Raw genomic sequence first — 20,851 nt, 5'->3', positions numbered from 1 at the left:
TTCTCATATACTTTAACTAGGTGCTCGAAGACTTTTATTTCTTGGGCAATGAAGGAGAACTTTCTTGCATTGGGACAAATACCTGAGTCTTTGACACACATTAGCACAGTAGTTGAGTTATTATGTTACTTTCTATGTGTCATCGAAGAAATGGCAATGGCATCTTGACAGTGAAGGAAATTGTCCATCATGGACTCAAAGGGGGCTATCACATTGCAGAGATCAATTAGTATAACTTTGGTATTGTAGAGGTCATCAGGTGCTATAAAAACAGTCCTACATCTACATGTATGCTCCAGAAACTATGGTGAGTGGTGAAGGCTGCTTCTGACACTTCAATTGTTTGCTGGTCACCTTGACAGCTTTAATCTGCCAGTAGCTAATATGTACAAAGGCAGTCCTACATCTACATATGTACTCTGAAAGCTACCTTATAGTGTGTGGTGTAAGTCCTTCTGGCACTAGACAGTTTTAATCCAATAGTAGCTAATCTGCATATCCATAGTGAAGAAATATTTTGTTCATTTCAAGCAATCAGAGACATCATTGTTTCATGACAATGTGTAGACATCATTTTTGGTGATATTGCTCAATTGCTAATATTGCAGAAATTCTATATTCCATGTGTCTTCCTGATGAGAACCACTGAAGAAACCCAAGTGCATCTCCGAGCATCTTCTACATTCCTTATGAAATTACTCCTTTCTCAGCTGGAGACTATTCATGTGATTGGTAATCCCTCAAATAATCCCCAATATTTATATAATTTTTCATATTGAGCTGTCAGGTCTGTCTTATCTCCATCCTGGATTGGTGCAAATTGCCCATCACTCTCCAACATCATGCCTCATTTAGGCCAGGATCTGTTGGTGTTAGGATAGTATCCTCCTTCACGGTACTTTCTTTAACGGTACCAATGAATTATTATTCCTCATTGTCACTCAGCTGATCTTCTTGGTCTCGTTTGGATGTTACCATGTGCATATTGGTAGAGATTATTTGCAGATAATTATTGCAGCTGATGACCCTGAGTTCCCCTTGGTCACTTCTGATGGTGACTTAAGCATAATCTCATTCTTTGAGAAGAACTTGTCTGATGGGAGGAATAGTTGCCAAAGATCAATGCACCTCTTCTTGAATAACCAGTGCTATGTCCTGCTACCGGTGTGCAATGTTCATATCTGTCAGAGATTTCTGGCCATTTATTATATTATGTATTATATTAAAGTTGCTAAACCCTGATTGTCTTTCATGATTGTCATGTTGTGACAACATGTTTTAGAATGAGTGCTTCATACATAGCTATGCTTCTCGTTATGTATGAAACTTCACTGCCTGTCAAGTATGGCCCTCTACATCTACATCTACATCCATACACCGCAAGCCACCTGACGGTGTGTGGCGGAGGGTACCTTGAGTAGCTCTATCGGTTCTCCCTTCTATTCCAGTCTCATATTGTTCTTGGAAAGAAGGATTGTCAGTATGCCTCTGTGTGGGCTCTAATCTCTCTGATTTTATCCACATGGTCTCTTTGCGAGATATACGTAGGAGGGAGCAATATACTGCGTGACTCCTCGGTGAAGGTATGTTCTCGAAACTTCAACAAAAGCCCATACCGAGCCACTGAGCGTCTCTCCTGCAGAGTCTTCCACTGGAGTTTATCTATCATCTCTGTAATGCTTTCGCGATTACTAAATGATCCTGTAATGAAGCACGCTGCTCTCCGTTGGATCTTCTCTATCTCTTCTGTCAACCCTATCTGGTACGGATCCCACACTGCTGAGCAGTATTCAAGCAGGGGGCGAACAAGCGTACTGTAACCTACTTCCTTTGTTTTTGGATTGCATTTCCTTACGATTCTTCCAATGAATCTCAGTCTGGCATCTGCTTTACCGACGACCAACTTTATATGATCATTCCATTTTAAATCACTCCTAATGCGTACTCCCAAATAATTTATGGAATTAACTGCTTCCAGTTGCTGACCTGCTATATCTTAGCTAAATAATAAGGGATCTTTCTTTCTATGTATTTGCAGCACATTACACTTGTCTACATTGAGATTCAATTGCCATTCCCTGCACCATACGTCAAATCGCTGCAGATCCTCCTGCTTTTCAGTACAATTTTCCATTGTTACAACCTCTCAATATACCACAGCATCATCTGCAAAAAGCCTCAGTGAACTTCGGATGTCATCCACCAGGTCATTTATGTATATTGTGAATAGCAACGGTCCTATGACACTCCCCTGCGGCACACCTGAAATCACTCTTACTTCGGAAGACTTCTCTCCATTGAGAATGACATGCTGTGTTCTGTTATCTAGGAACACTTCAATCCAATCACACAATTGATCTGATAGTCCATATGCTCTTACTTTGTTCATTAAACGGCTGTGGGGAACTGTATCGAACGCCATGTGGAAGTCAAGAAACACGGCATCTACCTGAGAACCCATGTCTATAGCCCTCTGAGTCTCATGGACGAATAGTGCGAGCTGGGTTTCACACGATCGTCTTTTTTGAAACCCATGCTGATTCCTACAGAGTAGATTTCTAGTCTCCAGAAAAGTCATTCTACTCGAACATAATATGTGTTCCAAAATTCTACAACTGATCGACGTTAGAGATTTAGGTCTATAGTTCTGCACATCTGTTCGACGTCCCTTCTTGAAAATGGGGATGACCTGTGCCCTTTTCCAATTCTTTGGAATGATACGCTCTTCTAGAGACCTATGGTACACCGCTGCAAGAAGGGGGGCAAGTTCCTTCGCATACTCTGTGTAAAATCAATCTGGTATCCCATCAGGTCCAGCGGCCTTTCCTGTTTTGAGCGATTTTAATTGTTTCTCTATCCCTCTGTCGTCTATTTCGATATCTACCATTTTGTCATCTGTGCGACAATCTAGAGAAGGAACTACAGTGCAGTCTTCCTCTGTGAAACAGCTTTGGAAAAAGACATTTAGTAATTTTGATCCACCTACCGCTTTGACATAAGACCAAAATTTCGTAGGATTTTCTGCCAAGTCAGTACATAGAACTTTAATTTCGAATTCATTGAATGCCTCTTGCATAGCCCTCCTCACACTACATTTCGCTTTGCGTAATTTTTGTTTGTCTGCAAGGCTTTGGCTATGTTTATGTTTGCTGTGAAGTTCTCTTTGCTTCCGCAGCAGTTTTCTAACTCGGTTGTTGTACCACGGTGGCTCTTTTCCATCTCTTACAATCTTGCTTGGCACATACTCATCTAACACATATTGTACGATGGTTTTGAACTTTGTCCACTGATCCTCAAAACTATCTGTACTTGAGACAAAACTTTTGTTTTGAGCCATCAGGTACTGTGAAATCTGCTTTTAGTCACTTTTGCTAAACAAAAAAATCTTCCTACCTTTTTTAATATTTCTATTTATGGCTGAAATCATCAATGCAGTAACTGCTTTATGATCGCTGATTCCCTGTTTTGCGTCAACTGTTTCAAATAGTTTGGATCTGTTTGTCACCAGAAGGTCTAATATGTTATCACCACGAGTCGGTTCTCTGTTTAACTGCTCAAGCTAGTTTTCAGATAAAGCACTTACAAAAATTTCACTGGATTCTTTGTCCCTGCCACCTGTTAAGAACGTTAGTCTCCCAGTCTATATCCGTCAAATTAAAATCTCAACCCAGAACTACGAGATGCAGTCAAGTTCTAAGGCCTCCGATTTTTTTTCTCCGGACTGGAAAGAGATAGAAACATGCGCATTGTTTTAAAATGAGGCCGCATTCATTGTCAATACATCCCAGAGATGGCAGCACCGTACGGCAGATGGAATTTTACCGCCAGCAGCGAGAATGAGAACTGTTTTAAATACTTAAAATGGCGACGTTTTCCTTACTTGAACAGCGTGCAATCATTCGTTTTCTGAATTTGTGTGGTGTGAAACCAATTGAAATTCATCGACAGTTGAAGGAGACATGTGGTGATGGAGTTATGGATGTGTCGAAAGTGCGTTCATGGGTGCGACAGTTTAATGAAGGCAGAACATCGTGTGACAACAAACCGAAACAACCTCGGGCTCGCACAAGCCGGACTGATGACATCATCAAGAAAGTGGAGAGAATTGTTTTGGGGGATCGCCGAATGACTGTTGAACAGATCGCCTCCAGAGTTGGCATTTCTGTGGGTTCTGTGCACACAATCCTGCATGACGACCTGAAAATCCGAAAAGTGTCATCCAGGTGGGTGCCACGAATGCTGACGGACGACCACATGGCTGCCCGTGTGGCATGTTGCCAAGCAATGTTGATGCGCAACGACAGCATGAATGGGACTTTCTTTTCATTGGTTGTGACAATGGATGAGACGTGGATACCATTTTTCAATCCAGAAACAAAGCGCCAGTCAGCTCAATGGAAGCACACAGATTCACCACCACCAAACAAATTTCGGGTAACCGCCAGTGCTGAAAAAATGATGGTGTCCATGTTCTGGGACAGCGAGGGCGTAATCCTTACCCATTGCGTTCCAAAGGGCACTACGGTAACAGGTGCATCCTACGAAAATGTTTTGAAGAACAAATTCCTTCCTGCACAGCAACAAAAACGTCCGGGAAGGGCTGCGCGTGTGCTGTTTCACCAAGACAACGCACCCGCACATCGAGCTAACGTTATGCAACTTTGAAGTGATTCCTCGACCTGGCTCCTAGTGACTTTTGGCTTTTTCCAACAATGAAAGACACTCTCCGTGGCCGCACATTCATCAGCCGTGCTGCTATTGCCTCAGCAATTTTCCAGTGGTCAAAACAGACTCCTAAAGAAGCCTTCGCCGCTGCCATGGAATCATGGCATCAGCGTTGTGAAAAATGTGTACGTCTGCAGGGCGATTACGTCGAGAAGTAACGCCAGTTTCATCGATTTCTGGTGAGTAGTTAATTGGAAAAAAAATCGGAGGCCTTAGAACTTGAATGCACCTCGTATAACATGGTGGGGAAATCTAGTCAAAATATTTTCCAAATTATACTTCAGGTGCTCAGCCACAACAGCTGCTGACCCAGGGGGCCTATAGAGACATCCATTTACCATGTCTGAGCCTGCTTTAACCGTGACCTTCACCCAAATTATTTCACATTTCGGATCTCCGTCAATTTCCTTCGATACTATTGCACTTCTTATCGCTATAACACGCCTCCCCTTTCACTGTCCTGCCTGTCTCTGCAGTATACATTCCAATCTGAGTTTAGAATTTCATTACTGTTTACATCTGGTTTCAGCCAACTTTCTTTCCCTAGTACTATGTGGGCATTGTGACCGTTTATTAATGAGAGCAGTTCTGGGACCTTTCTATAGACGCTCCTGCAGTTTACTATTAGCAGATTAATATTGTTATTCCCTGTTGCATTTTGTCTACTACTACCTTGTCGCATCTCAGGAGGTGTCTTGTCGGGCCTAGGGAGGGAATTCTCTAACCTAAAAAACCCATATGTGCACTACACACGTACTCCGCTACCCTTGTAGCCGCTTCCTGCGTGTAGTGCACGCCTGACCTATTCAGAGGGACCCTATATTTCTCCGCCCGATAGCGGAGGTCGAGAAATTTGCACCCCAGATCTCCGCAGAATCGTCTGAGCCTCTGGTTTAAGCCTTCCACTCGGCTCCAAACCAGAGGACTGCGATCGGTTCTGGGAACGATACTACAAATAGTTAGCTCAGATTCCACCCCGTGAGCGAGGCTTTCCGCCTTCACCAACTCCGCCAATCGCCTGTATGAACTGAGGATGACCTCTGAACCCAGACGGCAGGAGTTATTGGTGCTGACATGAGCAACAATTTGCAGTCGGGTGCACCCAGTGCTCTCTTATCGCCGCCGGCAGGGCCTCCTCCACATCTCGGATGAGACCCCCCCTCAAGATATCTCTTTCGTTTTTTCCTTTCCTTTTTGCCCAATTTCCTTCCATGCATCTGCTAAAAGCTTGCTAATCATTTTTGCACTAGAATGCTGAATGGTAGGTTAACATTCACAATGATTGTGAAACCTTGCACTTCACACGATATTCTCAGTACTTTCTCTTATAGAAAAATAAATGTCTCTGTAAACTTGACATACTGTACTACAGGAAATATCACTGTGAAGCATCAAGCATAAGTTTAGAAATCACTGAATCATAAAATTAGGTCTTGTTTAGATGCTGCTCGACAGCATGCACGAATTTTACAAAATGCATAAGACTGTGCTGTCTGTGACAATGATACTTTTTCTGCTACCGGTTTTGGTCTTAACCATCTTCAATGGCAGAAAAATTATTGCACAGCAGAGGTGAGCAATTTTCTGCCATTAAAGATGGTTTAAGACTGAAACAGGTAGCAGAATAAATATCATTATCACAGAGAGCATAGTGTTATGCATTTTGTAAAATTGTAACATAAAATTAGGATTATTTGAGTGGGATTTGAAGGTACAATGGCTGTTGGTTTGCTAGGTCATTGTCTGACACACTGCAGATCAAAAATGATGCGTGATATAATCGGGTATAAAATCTAAATTTGGAGACTGTATTGTGTGTTTGAAACTGTACCCAACCCAGTGGCAAAGATAATTTATTCTAGTCAGTGAAGGCTAAGTTAGTTGTAGATTGTTGAAAATTGACAAAAAGAGAGAATATATCATTAACTAGACCCTAAAAAAAGGATGATAATTCCATTGAGTCATTCTTTTGTGTTTGTATTAAATGTGAGTGAAATTTTGTAGCTGTTTTATATATGATAACTCATTGGTGTACTTCCTAGATCTTGTACTATACAAATAAATCTAAAAAATGAAATGGTCAGTCAATGTTGTTAACATCTGTATTCCCTACTTTATGTGTAACAAGATGTCTTGAAATCTAAACCATAATCAGTAATGGAGTCTTCTCTTCTCATCTTGTTATATAAATGTCAGAACACTCTTACATGACCCATGTATTTCCTCCAAGACCACCTATGATGTTCAGCATTCATTTTTTAAATTTAATGTTCGAATTTACATTTAGCTCTTTGTACCTGTATTTGTGTGAGTGTATCCATTCAAAATAAAAATGGTTGGCTTAGTTGTCTCATTAAAGCTATATACTAATGAATGTGAATAATTAAAATTGCAGAGCTTATACATCATCAAGAATGTACCGTGAACTCAAGTTGAGGGGTGCCATCATTTATAATAAACAACTCAAGCTTCTTCCACTAGAGCAAGTTGTTACAACTGTGAATGGAATATGGAATCTGTCAAGTGATCAGGTTCTGTTGTATTATGTAAGAAACATATTTTTAATTACATCACGTAAGTGCCCTGTTTAGAAGCTTTCTTTTATTTCCAGGGAAACCTTGGCACATTTGTTATAACAAATGTTCGTCTTGTATGGTTTGCTGATATGAATGAAAATTTCAATATTTCCCTGCCATACCTTCAGATAGCAAAAGTAAGTAAATATGTGAGATTATTTATATCTGTTAAAACAGTCTCCTCTTATACAGTGATATTTCAGTTGCAGTTTCACCATAATTCCTTTCTTATGCCCACTTTCAAAACTAAACTTGGTATTTTCTTCTGCGCACTCTGTTGTCATGAATATGCTATGTAAAAGCAAGCAAAGTCTTTTAACAGCTGACTACATAATTAGCAAGTTTTATTTTTATTTGGACACTTTGTTTAGCATTTTCAATTCAGATTGTTCCCACTGAAAACTTTTTCTGCAATCTAATGGGTGAAACTTACTATAAAAAATTAGAAGGGCAGATGTCAATACCTTTTACATTACTTTTCTTGTACTCCTAAGCAGAAGCAGTAATGTGCATTTGCACAGTTCTGTGTTTCACAACATGAAATTGTATTATCAATATCAACACCAATATTGTTAGAAACAGAGCATGAGCTAAAATTTGACAAGTGTGGGTAAGGTACTCAGCTGTGGCTTTCTAAGACACATTCTGGAATTTGCTTGAAGTGATTTTGTGAAGTTGTTTAATACTGAAATCTGGTACATTTCAATGAAATGTGGTGAACTGTGTTGATTATGACATTTATGGGATTTATCTTGAATTTGATGAATGCTGACACATGCAGGGATTAATTTTGCCCAGAACATGCCAGAATGGCACCAGGTATTTCAAATAGTTCATGTGTATTAAACACAATGTAACTATAATCTGCTGCAGTGCCAGCACCAGTGACAGTGGATGACCTATGTGATGTGATTGTTAGAGGTATGGAGCAAGATATTCCTCGTGTGTGTGTGTGTGTGTGTGTGTGTGTGTGTGTGTGTGCATATTTATTTACAGTATACCTGAGATAGTTAAGCTTTGTTCCAAAGTGGTGAACTGGAGCAAAGTGAAACTGCTATGGGTAGTAGCTGTTGTTTACATTGTGGTTTTATTGTTTTAATCATGAGAAACTATGTTTTAAAAATCTGAATTTCACAACAGTATTTTGTAAAAAATTATTTGTCATTGCAAGTTTTATCAAAAATTAAAACTAGTGATTTTTATGTCTGGGAGGAGGGGGAGGGGGCGAGGGGGGGAGGGCGGGGGGGGGGGAGGTTGTAGTTGTATACACCTAAATTTTAAGCACTGTACACATCTCATGTGGAAGTTAACTTCTTTAGTCAATAAGGAATAACTGAGAATAGCTTACTTTGTAACTTCTTGGTAGATTAAAACTGTGTGTGAACCGAGACTCAATCTTGGACCTTTGTCTTTTGCAGGCAAGTGCTCTACTAAGTGAGCTACCCAAGCATGACTCATGAACTCTCCTCACAGCTTTACTTCCTCCAGTAGCTCATCTCCTATCTTCCAAACTTTGCAGCAGAACTGAAGTTTGGAAAGTAGAAGATGTGATACTGGTGGAAGTACACCTGTGAGGATAGGTCTTGAGTCAGGCTTGGGTAGCTCAGTTGGTAGAGCACTTGTTCATAAACGGCAAAGATCCCAAATTCGAGTGTCAGTCTGGCACACAGTTTTAATCTGTCAGGAAGCTCCATATCCGAGCACACTCCACTGCAGAGTGAAAATCTCATTCCAGCATCCTTTGTAATTTTTCAGTCTCATGTATCTTTCTTACACACTGTTAATGTGGGAACCCTCATGCCATGTCGGTGATGTTCTACTTATACAGAAAGAGGTACTACAATTACTGTGTACCGAGCGAGGTGACACAGTGGTTAGACACTGGACTCGCATTCGGGAGGACGACGGTTCAATCCCGCATCCGGCCATCCTGATTTAGGTTTTCCGTGATTTCCCTAAATCACTCCAGGCAAATGCCGGGATGGTTCCTCTGAATGGGCACGGCCGACTTCCTTCCTCATCCTTCCCTAATCCGATGAGACTGATGACCACGCTGTCTGGTCTCCTTCCCCAAACAACCAATCAACCAATTACTGTGTAAGGCTGACCCCAAGGAACACTGCTGTTCTCTGTTCACTAAGGTCAAAATATTGACAGTTGTAAATCTTTATATCTATCTATCAATGATATATGTTAAGCAGAACATAACTGATTTTGTGACACTATAGAGAATATATACTATCATAACACCAAAATGAATATTAACAAACCCAGGTGTATACTGACAAAAACAGGAAACATGAAGTGGCCTATCTGAAGTTCTTTAATAAATTGTCACTTTCTGCTGTGACCACAGTTTATATCTATCTATCAATGATATATGTTAAGCAGAACATAACTGATTTTGTGACACTATAGAGAATATATACTATCATAACACCAAAATGAATATTAACAAACCCAGGTGTATACTGACAAAAACAGGAAACATGAAGTGGCCTATCTGAAGTTCTTTAATAAATTGTCACTTTCTGCTGTGACCACAGTTTTAAACTATTTCAAAAATAAGCTGTAAAACTGGTTAGCTGACAATCAATTCTGCACTTTAAAAGTATTTTTTTGATATATGTAATGTTGAAATTGATTTTTAAGCTTTATTTGTGCATATAATGTGAACATTAATTTTTAATATTTTGAATGCAACTGTAACCTACCATCACTGACAAAGACTAATCCACTGTATGTGGCCAATAGACAATACAGAATTTGAATTTGGATCTGTGAAAGCCACACCTGACAACAAACCATGACTGTGAAAAGATGTCTCATGACTGACAGGTTTTAGAGACTTGTGAGAGCTTGGTTTTCAGGGTGTTGAGCCTAAGAGGCACACAGCAGCACAGAGATGGATCAAATGGCTGCAGGAAATGGAAAATCCAGACAGTGGTTTGAGAAATGTTTCAATGTTTTGATGTTTTACTAGTTGCAACCTCATTATTGTACTTGTGTTTAGCTTTCATGCAGCTCTGACACTGAACCCACTTCTCTGAACTACAAATTCAGCAGCCACTGAAGGAAATATGATCCCAGATCACGTAAGAAATTTATGTGATCTGGGGTTTTGTTTTCATCAGGAAGAGCCTCTTCAAGAAATATTCTGACAACCATGTAATTCTCTGTCATGCGTTAGCTGTTTCTAATGACAACTACAGAATAATGAAAAAGCTTGTAGAGGCTGACTTCAGCAAAAATGAATGTGGGTTCCACAAAAATGTTGGAACAACTGAGGCAATACTCACCCTGTGATTTACCTTAAAAGATTGGTTAAAATAAGGCAAATTTATCTTTATAACATTTGTAAATCATAAAACATTTTTGACAATGTTTACAGGAATACACTCTTTGAAATTCTGATGGTAACAGAGATGAAACACAGGAAGCAAAAAGTTATTCACAACTTGTACAGAAACCAGGCTGCAGTTGTAAGAGTAGGAAGAGAATGGTTGTAACCCATCTCCTATGTTACTCAATCTGCACATTGAGCAAACAGTAAAGGATACCAAGAAGAGGTTTTGACAAGGAATTAAAGTTCAGGGAAGAGAAATAAAAGCTTTGATGTCAAAATAATGGACAACTGAACTGCCCGATGTCAGTGTCCAACGGGCACAATATTTCAGCTAACGAACACATTGTCACGATCAAGTGTGCTGATGATCTGACTGAATTGGGGAGGGGGGGGGAGTTCCACACTTTTATCTCCTCCCCTTCCCCCTAGGATTGCCCGTTCCTTCGGCTGTCCATGCCCAGCATCCCTACCCCCACTCTTCCCACCAACACAGTGTTCCATCCTAGGTTTGCACCCAGGTTCATGTGCTGGCAGCACCTCTGTTGTTCTTCCACTTACCCCCGAAGTCACTTCATTCGAGCTAGGTGGCGCAGTGGTTAGCACATTGGACTCGCAGTCGGGAGGACGATGGTTCAATCCCGTCTTCAGCCATCCTGATTTAGGTTTTCCGTGATTTCCCTAAATCGTTTCAGGCAAATGCCGGGATGGTTCCTTTCAAAGGGCACGGCCAATTTCCTTCCCCATCCCTCCCTAACTGGAGCTAGCGCTCCGTCTCTACTGACCTCGTTGTCGACGGGACGTTAAACAACACTAACCTAACCAACCTAACCTCACTTCATTGTCTGGTATCTGATTCCTCTTCTTGATCAGTCTAATAGCAGGGTCCCATGCCATACTAAGGATGTACCCACTACCACGATTTATCAGCGATTCCCTGCTCAAATCTCAGTAGAGTCACTAATGACACAGTCCCAGAAGTTGGACATCTGGTCAGGAACTCAGTGTGGTCACAATCCATTCCATATAATTCCATCAAGCAATATTCTGCAGCTGTCGACTTGTTAGGTGGCTGTAATCTAATGTGCCATAGGTGTTCTTGGCAATTATCTTTGTCAGTACACACTACCTGACCTATGTATGTCTTACCACAATGACAGGGTATCTGATAGGCCCCGGATTAATATAGTCCAAGGTCATCCTTCACACCACCAAGCAGTGCCCATGTTTTGGCTGGTAGGCCAAAGACTGTCTTCACTTGGTGTTTCTGGACAATTCATCTTATCTTCCCAGATAACATGCCACAAAAAGGAATAAATGCAATGTCTACATCCTCCTGAGACTCCTCTTCTGGTTCTGTCAGCTGCACAGAGGGTGTAGGACATAGGGCTCTCTAAATTTGCCACTTCTTGTAGCCATTATTGTGGAAGACTGCTCTCAGATGTTCAAGTTCTTGGCTGATATTTTTGTTGCCAGAGATGGTGTGAGCCCTATTATCAATGTTTTGAGCACACTGTTCCTGTGAGCCAGATGGTTGACAGCTGTCCACATGTAAGTACAGGTCGGTGTGCATCTTCTTGATGTACACGTCGACTCTTATTTTGACCAGGGCATCCAAAAAGGGGTGTTCTCTATCCACTTCAACTTCCATGATAAGACTTATGTTCTGGTGTATGGAATTAAGGTGTATAATGAAGTCATTCATCTTCTCTCGTCCATGCAGACATATGAAGAAGGTATTGTCTACATACTGGAAGGAACAGGTAGGTTTCCAATGGGATGATTCCAGGGTTTCCTTCTCGAAATATTCCATATACATATTGATGGTGACCATGGGTGAAAGCAGACCCCCTGTGGCTACTCCTTCCATGTGCTCATAGTAGCCACTGTCAAAAGAAAGTAGACATCAAGACATGCATGGAAAGGTTGGTCTCCTCTTCATCAAATTTCTGGCCAATAAGCCATAAGGATTCTTGTAAAGACACTCTGGTGATAAAAAAGATAATGTCAGAGTTCATAAGGATGTCAGTATCTTTAAGCTTATAGTTGTTAAGATATCCCACAAAATCCACGGAGTTGTGAATATGTTGTGAGCGCTTCGTTATGTAAAGGCTAAGTAAATTCCTCAAGTATTTAGAGAGTGAGTATGTCGAAGGACCAATGTTGCTGACAACACTGTTGCTTTCAAATTACATCTACAGCTGGCCAACCAGTTCAGTTCTCGAATGTGGGACTGGACTCATGATGTCACATGGAGCTCAGAGGACTCCACGCAAAGAAAAGCCACCAGACATAAAACTTCAAAATTGTAGCATATATCAGAGAGGAAAGCTTATGATGCTCCCTGCAAAACTGTCATCAATCTCATGGCCAAGCAACTGGCAGTTCTTAAGAAGGGGCTCAATTTTGCACCCACACCTAAATTGGTACTGGTCAAGGACATTATCAGCTGACAGGAACAGAAAGCTGAAAGCTGCATGACTTCTCCCTGAAGCAGGTGAAGAAGTACATCATGAAACCTGTCAGGTTCTCATGCAAATGACACCTACAGAACTGAACATCTCTATCTAGGAAAGGGCAGCCCTAAGGAAACTAAGACAAGATCCTGATATCATGGTCTTAGCAGCCAACAAGGGCAATGCAGCTGTGGCCCTATCTCACCAAGATTACATTAAGAGAATGCGGATCTTCCTAGAAGATAGTGCATACTCGAAAATCAACACTGACACTATCAAGAGGGTGGAGACGAAGACTATGGCGCTTCCTAAAGAATCTGGCTCACAAGACAATGTTGTGAAGAAGCTAAGACAGAGAGCATCAGCTACACCAAGACTGCCAAAGGTTCACAAGGATGGGGTTCCTTTGTGCCCCATTTTCAGCAACATTAGTGCACTGACGTGCTCATTCGCTAAGTAACTGAAGGATTTGCTTAGTCCTTATGTCAGGAAGTGCTCACACCACATTCACAACTCTGTGGATTTTTGTGGTGCCTTTAACAACTTTAAGCTTAAAGATTCTGACATCCTTGTGAATTTCAACATTGTCTCTCTCTGTATCTCTAGCAGGGAGTGGGCAGCCATAAGGAAACAGAGAAGATCCTGATATCACGGTCTTACCAGCCAACAAGGGCAATGCAGCTGTGGTCCTATCTCACCAGGAGTACATTGAGAATGCCTTTTCAAGAATCCTTAGATCTTACTGGCCAGAAATATGACATAGAGATGGCCATCCTTTTCTGGCATGTCATGGTGTCAAAATACTTTCTTTTTGATTGTGGCCACTGCAACCAGATGGAAGGAATAGCCATGGGGAGTTAATTTTCACTGTTTGTCACCAATATGTGTATGGAATATATTCGAAGAGGAAGCCCTGAATCAGTCTATTGGAAACCTACCTGTTTCTTCTGGTATGTAGACAACACTTTCATCATACGGCCACATGGAAGGCACAAATTGAATGACTTCCTTGTACACCTCAATTCCATACACTTGAACATCAGTTTTAACATGGAAGTTGAAGTGGATGGAGTACACTCTTTTCTGGATTTCCTGGTTGAAAGATGAGCAGACGGCACACTGGGCCACAGCGTGTACCAGAAGAAGATGCACAGTGATCTGTACTTCCATGCAGACAGCTGCCACCACCCAGCTCACAGGAATGACATGTCAAAGACATTGGTACATAGGGCTCACACCATATCCGACAACAAAAGTATCAACCAAGAACTTGAACATATGAGAGCGGTTTTTCAGAAGAATGGCTGCAAGGATTGGAAAATTCATAGAGCCCTACATCCTTTAGCCTCTGGACAACTGATGGAATCAGAAGAGGACAGTCAGGAGAATGCAGCCATTGCATTTATTCCTTTTTGTTGGCACATTGTCTGGGAAGATAGGACGAATTCTCTGGAAACACCAAGTGAAGACAGTCCTTCCGCCCTACAAAGCATTACACACGTACTGCATGGTAGTGTGAAGGATGACCTTGAACTACAGAAATATCAGAAATATATGGTCCTATCAGATTCTCTGCCAATGTGGTAAGACATTATTAGGTCAGGCAGTGTGTACTGTCAAAGTTCATTGCCAAGAACACCAACGGCCTATCAGATTGCAGCAGTCTAACAAGTTAGCATTGCAGGATATGGAATGGAGTATGACCACACCAAGTTTCTGACACAGATGTCCAACTTCTGAGACTGCATCATTAAGGCACTTATGGAGATTTGAGTAAGGGAACCATTAATAAATCACGATAGTGGGTACATCTTTATTAGGGTATGGGACCCTGCTATTAAACTGATCAAGACGAGGAATGAGATGCAGAAAATGAATTGACTACAGGGGCAGGTGAAGGAACAGCAGGGTACTGCTAGAAAATGCACCTGGGCATGAACCTAGGACACAACACTGTGTTGGCAGGAGGAATTGGGGGGGGGGGGGGGGGTGGGGGGGGGGGGGGGGGGGGGGGGTGGGGGGTTTGGATGCTGGGCATGGACAGCTGATGGAGAGGCCAATCACAAGGAGAGGGCGAGGAGATAAAAATGCAGTGCCAGCCCCCCTCCAGTCCAGTTCATCAGCACAACTGTGTTGGCATTGTGGTTGTTTGCAAAATATTGCGTCTGTTGATTGACAGCCAGCAGTTCACCTTTGAACTATTTCGACATGAAGTATTCCAGAAGAAGGTGAAGTATCACAAAAGGTTTGATGTTTGCTGAAGACATGGTAATTCTGTCAGAGACACCAAAGGACTTGGAAGAACAGTTAAATGGAACGGATAGTGTCTTGAAAAGAGATTAGAAGATGGACATCAACAAAATAAACAAATTACAATGAAATGAACACCCTTAGCTGCTTACAGGCATTGACATACGTCAACAGGGACAGATGAAAATGTGTGCCCCGACTGGGACTCAAACCTGGGATCTCTTGCTTACATGGCAGACGCTCTATCCATCTGAGCCACCGAGGACACAGAGGATAGCGCGACTGCAGGGATTTATCTCTGGCACGCCTCATGGGAAACCCACATTCTCAACGTATTGTCTCGCACTACATTCGTAGTGCCCCCGCCCATTATACTCATTACTCGCGGCGCATTGCTGATTCCCGTAAGAGTTCGGGCACTGTTTGTGCATTCGCACAGAAGAAGACATGTCTGAAAGAACAGATACCATCGGTGACCATGCAGCTCGTTAGAATGAAATTACAATGAAATGACCACCCTTAGCTGCTTACTGGCATTGACATATGGCAACGGGGACAAATGAAAATGTGTGCCCTGACCGGGACTCGAACCCCGGATCTCCTGCTTACATGGCAGACGCTCTATCCATCTGAGCCACTCAGGACACAGAAGATAGTGTGACTGCAGGGATTTATCTCTGGCATGCCTCTCGCCTCCCGGACATGTCCAAAAGAACAGTTACCATCTTAATATACACTGCTGTCCACCGTAAATGCAACACCCTGAAGGAAGCATCTGAATCAAGTGAAATTTACACCATGAGTTTGCAGCGATGAGATATGCAACTGATTAGAATTTCAGCACAGACGCACATCACGCACGCCTTTGGCGCCACCACATAGCACCATTTAAGGCTTGGCGATTTCGACAAGTGTACATTCGGCACGTGTGTTTACCTTGTGGTTGTTTCACAAGACGATCAGTTATGCCTCGTAGACAACAGCAAACATCTTTTGATCAAGTATCCGAGTTCGACAGAGGAAGGATAGTGGCTTACCGAGATTGTGGATTATCATACAGAGAAATCGCTAGTCGTCTTGGACAAAACCAAACAACTGTAATGCGGATATGTGACCGTTGGATTCAGGAGGGTACGACGGACCAACATGGTTGATCGCATTCACCTCGGTGCACCACTGCACGTGCTGATAGGCAAATTGTGCGCATGGCAGTGACAGATCGCTCAGTGACATCCCGAACCATAGCACAGCACATTGCATCTGTAACACATCATCCAGCGTCTGCGCGTACCATTCGACGCCGTTTACAGCAGAGTGGTCTGTCCGCAAGACGTCCATTGCTTCGTCTACCATTGACGCAGAACCACAGACGTCTCCGTCACCAATGGTGTGATGACAGACGGATGTGGACGGCAGAATGGAATGACATTGTCTTTACTGACGAGGCACGCTTCTGTCTGTAGCACCACGATGGTCGGATTCGAGCGTGGAGACACCGTGGAGAGAGGATGCTGGACAGCTGCATTATGCACCGCCACACTCGTCTTGCACCGGGTATTATGGTATGGGGCGGCATTGGATATTACTCTCGCACGCCTCTAGTACGCATTGCCGGTACTTTAAATAGCTGGCGCTACATATCCGAGGTGCTGGAGCCAGTTGTCCTTCCTTACCTTCAGGGCTCGGCCACAGCCATATTTCAACAGGATAATGCGCGACCACATGTGGCACGCATTGTCCAAAGGTTCTTCGTCAATAACCAGATTGAATTGCTTCCCTGGCCGGCTTGCTCTCCGGATCTTTCGCCGATAGAAAACATGTGGTCCATGGTTGCTCAACGAGTGACCCAGATTACATCCCCAGCTGCCACACCAGATGATCTTTGGCAACGTGTGGAAGTTGCTTGGGCTGCTGTACCCCAGGAACACATCCAACGTCTCGTTTACTCAATGCCGAGACGTGTGGCAGCGGTGATCTCCAACAATGGCGGCTACTCTGGCTACTGATTCTGGCAGGAACCACATGTCACAGACATCTGTAAACGTAATCATTTGATACTTGGTCAACATGTTATCTACAAAATAAATTTTGTTGTGCTACCTCTTGTCTTTCTTGGTGTTGCATTTATGGTGGCCAGCAGTGTATATAAAGTTAAGGCTCACCAGCCACATGACCATCTTCTTCTTCTGTGCGAATGCACAAACAGTGCCCGAACTCTTACAGGGATCGGCATCGCGCCGCGAGTAATGAGTATAATGGGCGGGGGCACAACGAATGTAGTGCAGGACAATACGTTGAGAATGTGGATTTCGCGGGAGGCGTGACAGAGATAAATCCCTGCAGTCGCTCTATCTTCTGTGTCCTCGGTGGCTCAGATGGATAGAGCGTCTGCCATGTAAGCAGGAGATCCTGGGTTCGAGTAACGGTCAGGGCACACATTTTCATCTGTCCCCATTGATGTGTGTCAATGCCTGTAAGCAGCTAAGATGTTCATTTCATTGTAATTTCATTCTAATGAACTGCATGGTCACCGATGGTATCTGTTCATTCGGACATGTCCGAAAGAACAGATACCATCTTAGTATATAAAATAAACAAAACTTTTGTTTATAGAGTCGAATTAAATCAGATGATAGTGAGTGAATTAGATTAGGAAATGAGTCATTAAAAGTGGTAGATAAATTTTGCTGTTTGGGCAGCAAAATAATTAATGATGGCTGAATTAGAGAGGATATATAATGCCATCTGGGAATAGCAAAAAAGGCATTTCTGAAAAAAAGAGATATTTGTTACTAATGAACATAAATTTTCTTAAAGTGTTTGTCTACACTGTAGCATTATACAAAAATGAATTGTGGATGATATGAAGTTCACAAAATAACACAATAGAAGTTTCGGAAATGTGCTGCTACAAAAGAATGCAGACTAAAAAACCGGGCTCTGTTGCTTCAATACGTCCTGAACCAAAAGATCGTCAGATTGAAAGTGGAGGGTAGCGTGGGAGGTAAACACTGTAGAAGGAGTCCAAGGGTCCAATACAATAATCAAGTTCAAATACATGTAGGTTGCAGTAAATGTGCAGGGATGAAGAGGCACATATAGGAAAGACTAGCATGGACAGCTGCATCAAACCATTCTTCAGACTGAAGATCACAACAATAACAACGGCAACTAAGATCAGAGTTATGTAATCTTCAGTGATGATTATGGCTATTGTAAAGCAGAAACTGTATCACTCAAATTGTATACAACTCAAGGAGCCCATCTTGACCAGTGTTCCATGTTTACATCTCCTGACCTCCACAACATCCTTGTCAAATCCTGCAGTATTCCCAAAATACTTCCCTTATCTAAAGGTTGTACCCTTGTAATTGAACCTGCTGAAAAACCTGCCCCATGCATTCCTCCACAACCATCCACTCCAGCCCCACCACTGGCAAAACATATAACATTCAAGGCAGGGCCATGTGTGAAACAACACGTCATTTATCGGCGGACGTGTTCACTGCACAGCCTTGTACATTGGAATAACAACTACCAAACTGGCTGAGCACATGAATAGGCACAGACAAACTGTCCATCCTGGATACGTAATACCCAGTGGCAGAGCAAGTGCTCCAGTATACCTCTAAGGATCTAGGTGCCTGCTACACCACATGAGTCATTTGTTTCCCACCACCAAACGTCAGTCTATTGATGTGTAGCACATATGTAGACTGTAAGTAGTAAATAATGTGTGTTTGTTGTCAGCTCTGATCCAGAAGCAAAAACACTTCTCACCACATCCCTTCAAGGATAAAAAGCAGTTTTCCCCACTCTCTGCATGCAAATGGGCATGTAGGCCATAACCTCACACTCGGAGTGGAAATGTGTTTCTCTTTGTTGTTCCAATCCAGCAGTGGTGAAATGGCATTGCACATGCCTGGAGAAAACAAAACTTTCCACACTCTGCGTTACGAAACACAAGACGACGTGAGCAATGGCAGAAATATCTGAAAATGCGTTCCTCGAAAGTACAATGCAAGTGCCTTGCACTCTCTCCCACAAATTTATTCTATGGACTGGACTGAAACCAGTTGCAGGCTGGATCTGGCCTGCAGGCCACTGGTTGCCACCCATGATCCTTAACATCACTTTGTAAGTGGGCAAAAATATCTCACTCCTCCATGTGCCACATTAAAGCCAGTTGAGGGAGTGCATAAGTCATTTCTCCTTGCTGCTGTTTTCAAATGGTTGTTAATTAATCACAATTGTCTTCATAAGTGGGTAAAATCACTATGTTACCTGTATGCGCAACTGTTTAAAAGTGCGCCGGCCAGAGTGGCCGTGCGGTTCTAGGCGCTACAGTCTGGAGCCGAGCGACCGCTACGGTTGCAGGTTCGAATCCTGCCTTGGGCATGGATGTGTGTGATGTCCTTAGGTTAGCTAAGTTTAATTAGTTCTAAGTTCTAGGCAACTGATGACCTCAGAAGTTAAGTCACATAATGCTCGGAGCCATTTGAACCATTTTTTAAAAGTGCAGTTTACAACAAATTGTGTAGTGGACACCATGTATTATCATTCTGTGCAACAAACACTTTCTTACTTAATGAAGAACTGCCCCAGAATATGATGACATAAGACATTAGAGAAAGAAAATAGAAAAAATAATTCAACTTTCATGTCCACAGTTTGCTATTATCAAAAATTCAGGATTTGCAGAGCTTAGATGTTAAAAAATATCTGTAACCTGTGACTCCATTTCACATCCTCATCAGTATAAATACAGTAAATGTTTCTTGCCAGTGGTGCTGTTTACAGTGCTTGTCTCTTATTTCGTAAGACATGATTTTTTTTTTATATCCCGTTCCAGTTTTTGTTTGTGTATTATATTGTCAAAGCATTTACATCCATTAATATATCCTGTTTCATAAATTCTAGAATTCTGTGATGTGGAACAAATGAAAGGTTAACACCAACTAAGTACATTAGCTGTAAAATGTATTTCTGAAAGTCATTTTAATAATTAATAATCATTAATATTGCCAAGAACTGTGCTGCATGCCAATTTGTTGTAATGTTTAAGTTACTGGCTGGTGTCCTGTGGGTCGTCAGCTCAAATCCAATCATGAACATCTATTTGTTATTTAGTATTTATTATTTCTAGAAGGTTCTCAAAATTTCTTATGTTTGTAATGTTTGTATATTCTGGAATAACTGATGTTTGTGCAAATAACTGCACGCTCTGTCTACGAGTTCAGTTGTAATTCTGCATGGTGTTAATAGTAAATGTGGTTTCAGTGCTAAGTGTTTTACTTCATTGATGACCCTACTTTCGGTTTTTGGACTTGATTTTAGTTGTGATGTTACATCATTTGGTAAAGACACCCAGTACTTCAAAACATCTACATCACTGTGGCTCCAATCAGCTGTTGCCTACACGGACAAGAACCAGAATACATGCAGTACATTTGTTCCCACAGCCCTTATATTCAGGAGACCATACATTCCAAAACAGTAGT

General features: G+C 42.0%; 1 protein-coding gene across 3 annotated transcripts in view; it reads left to right on the top strand.

Annotated features, from left to right (window-relative positions):
• LOC124721775 (Bardet-Biedl syndrome 5 protein homolog) overlaps window positions 1-20,851 on the top strand; it is a 95,180-nt gene that overhangs the window by 49,354 nt on the left and 24,975 nt on the right. For 2 of the 3 annotated variants that reach the window (XM_047246887.1, XM_047246886.1), the window contains exons 5-6: window positions 7,121-7,256; window positions 7,337-7,438. In XM_047246887.1, coding sequence (XP_047102843.1) covers window positions 7,121-7,256; window positions 7,337-7,438 — 238 coding nt within the window. The remainder of the gene's footprint in view (window positions 1-7,120; window positions 7,257-7,336; window positions 7,439-20,851) is intronic. The other variant, XM_047246888.1, reaches the window with a different exon arrangement.

The sequence above is a fragment of the Schistocerca piceifrons genome, chromosome X, assembly GCF_021461385.2.
Source record: "Schistocerca piceifrons isolate TAMUIC-IGC-003096 chromosome X, iqSchPice1.1, whole genome shotgun sequence".
In the NCBI taxonomy this organism is placed as follows: domain Eukaryota; kingdom Metazoa; phylum Arthropoda; class Insecta; order Orthoptera; family Acrididae; genus Schistocerca; species Schistocerca piceifrons.
Note: the sequence above shows the minus strand (reverse complement) of the source record. Positions and strands in the feature narration are given on the sequence as shown.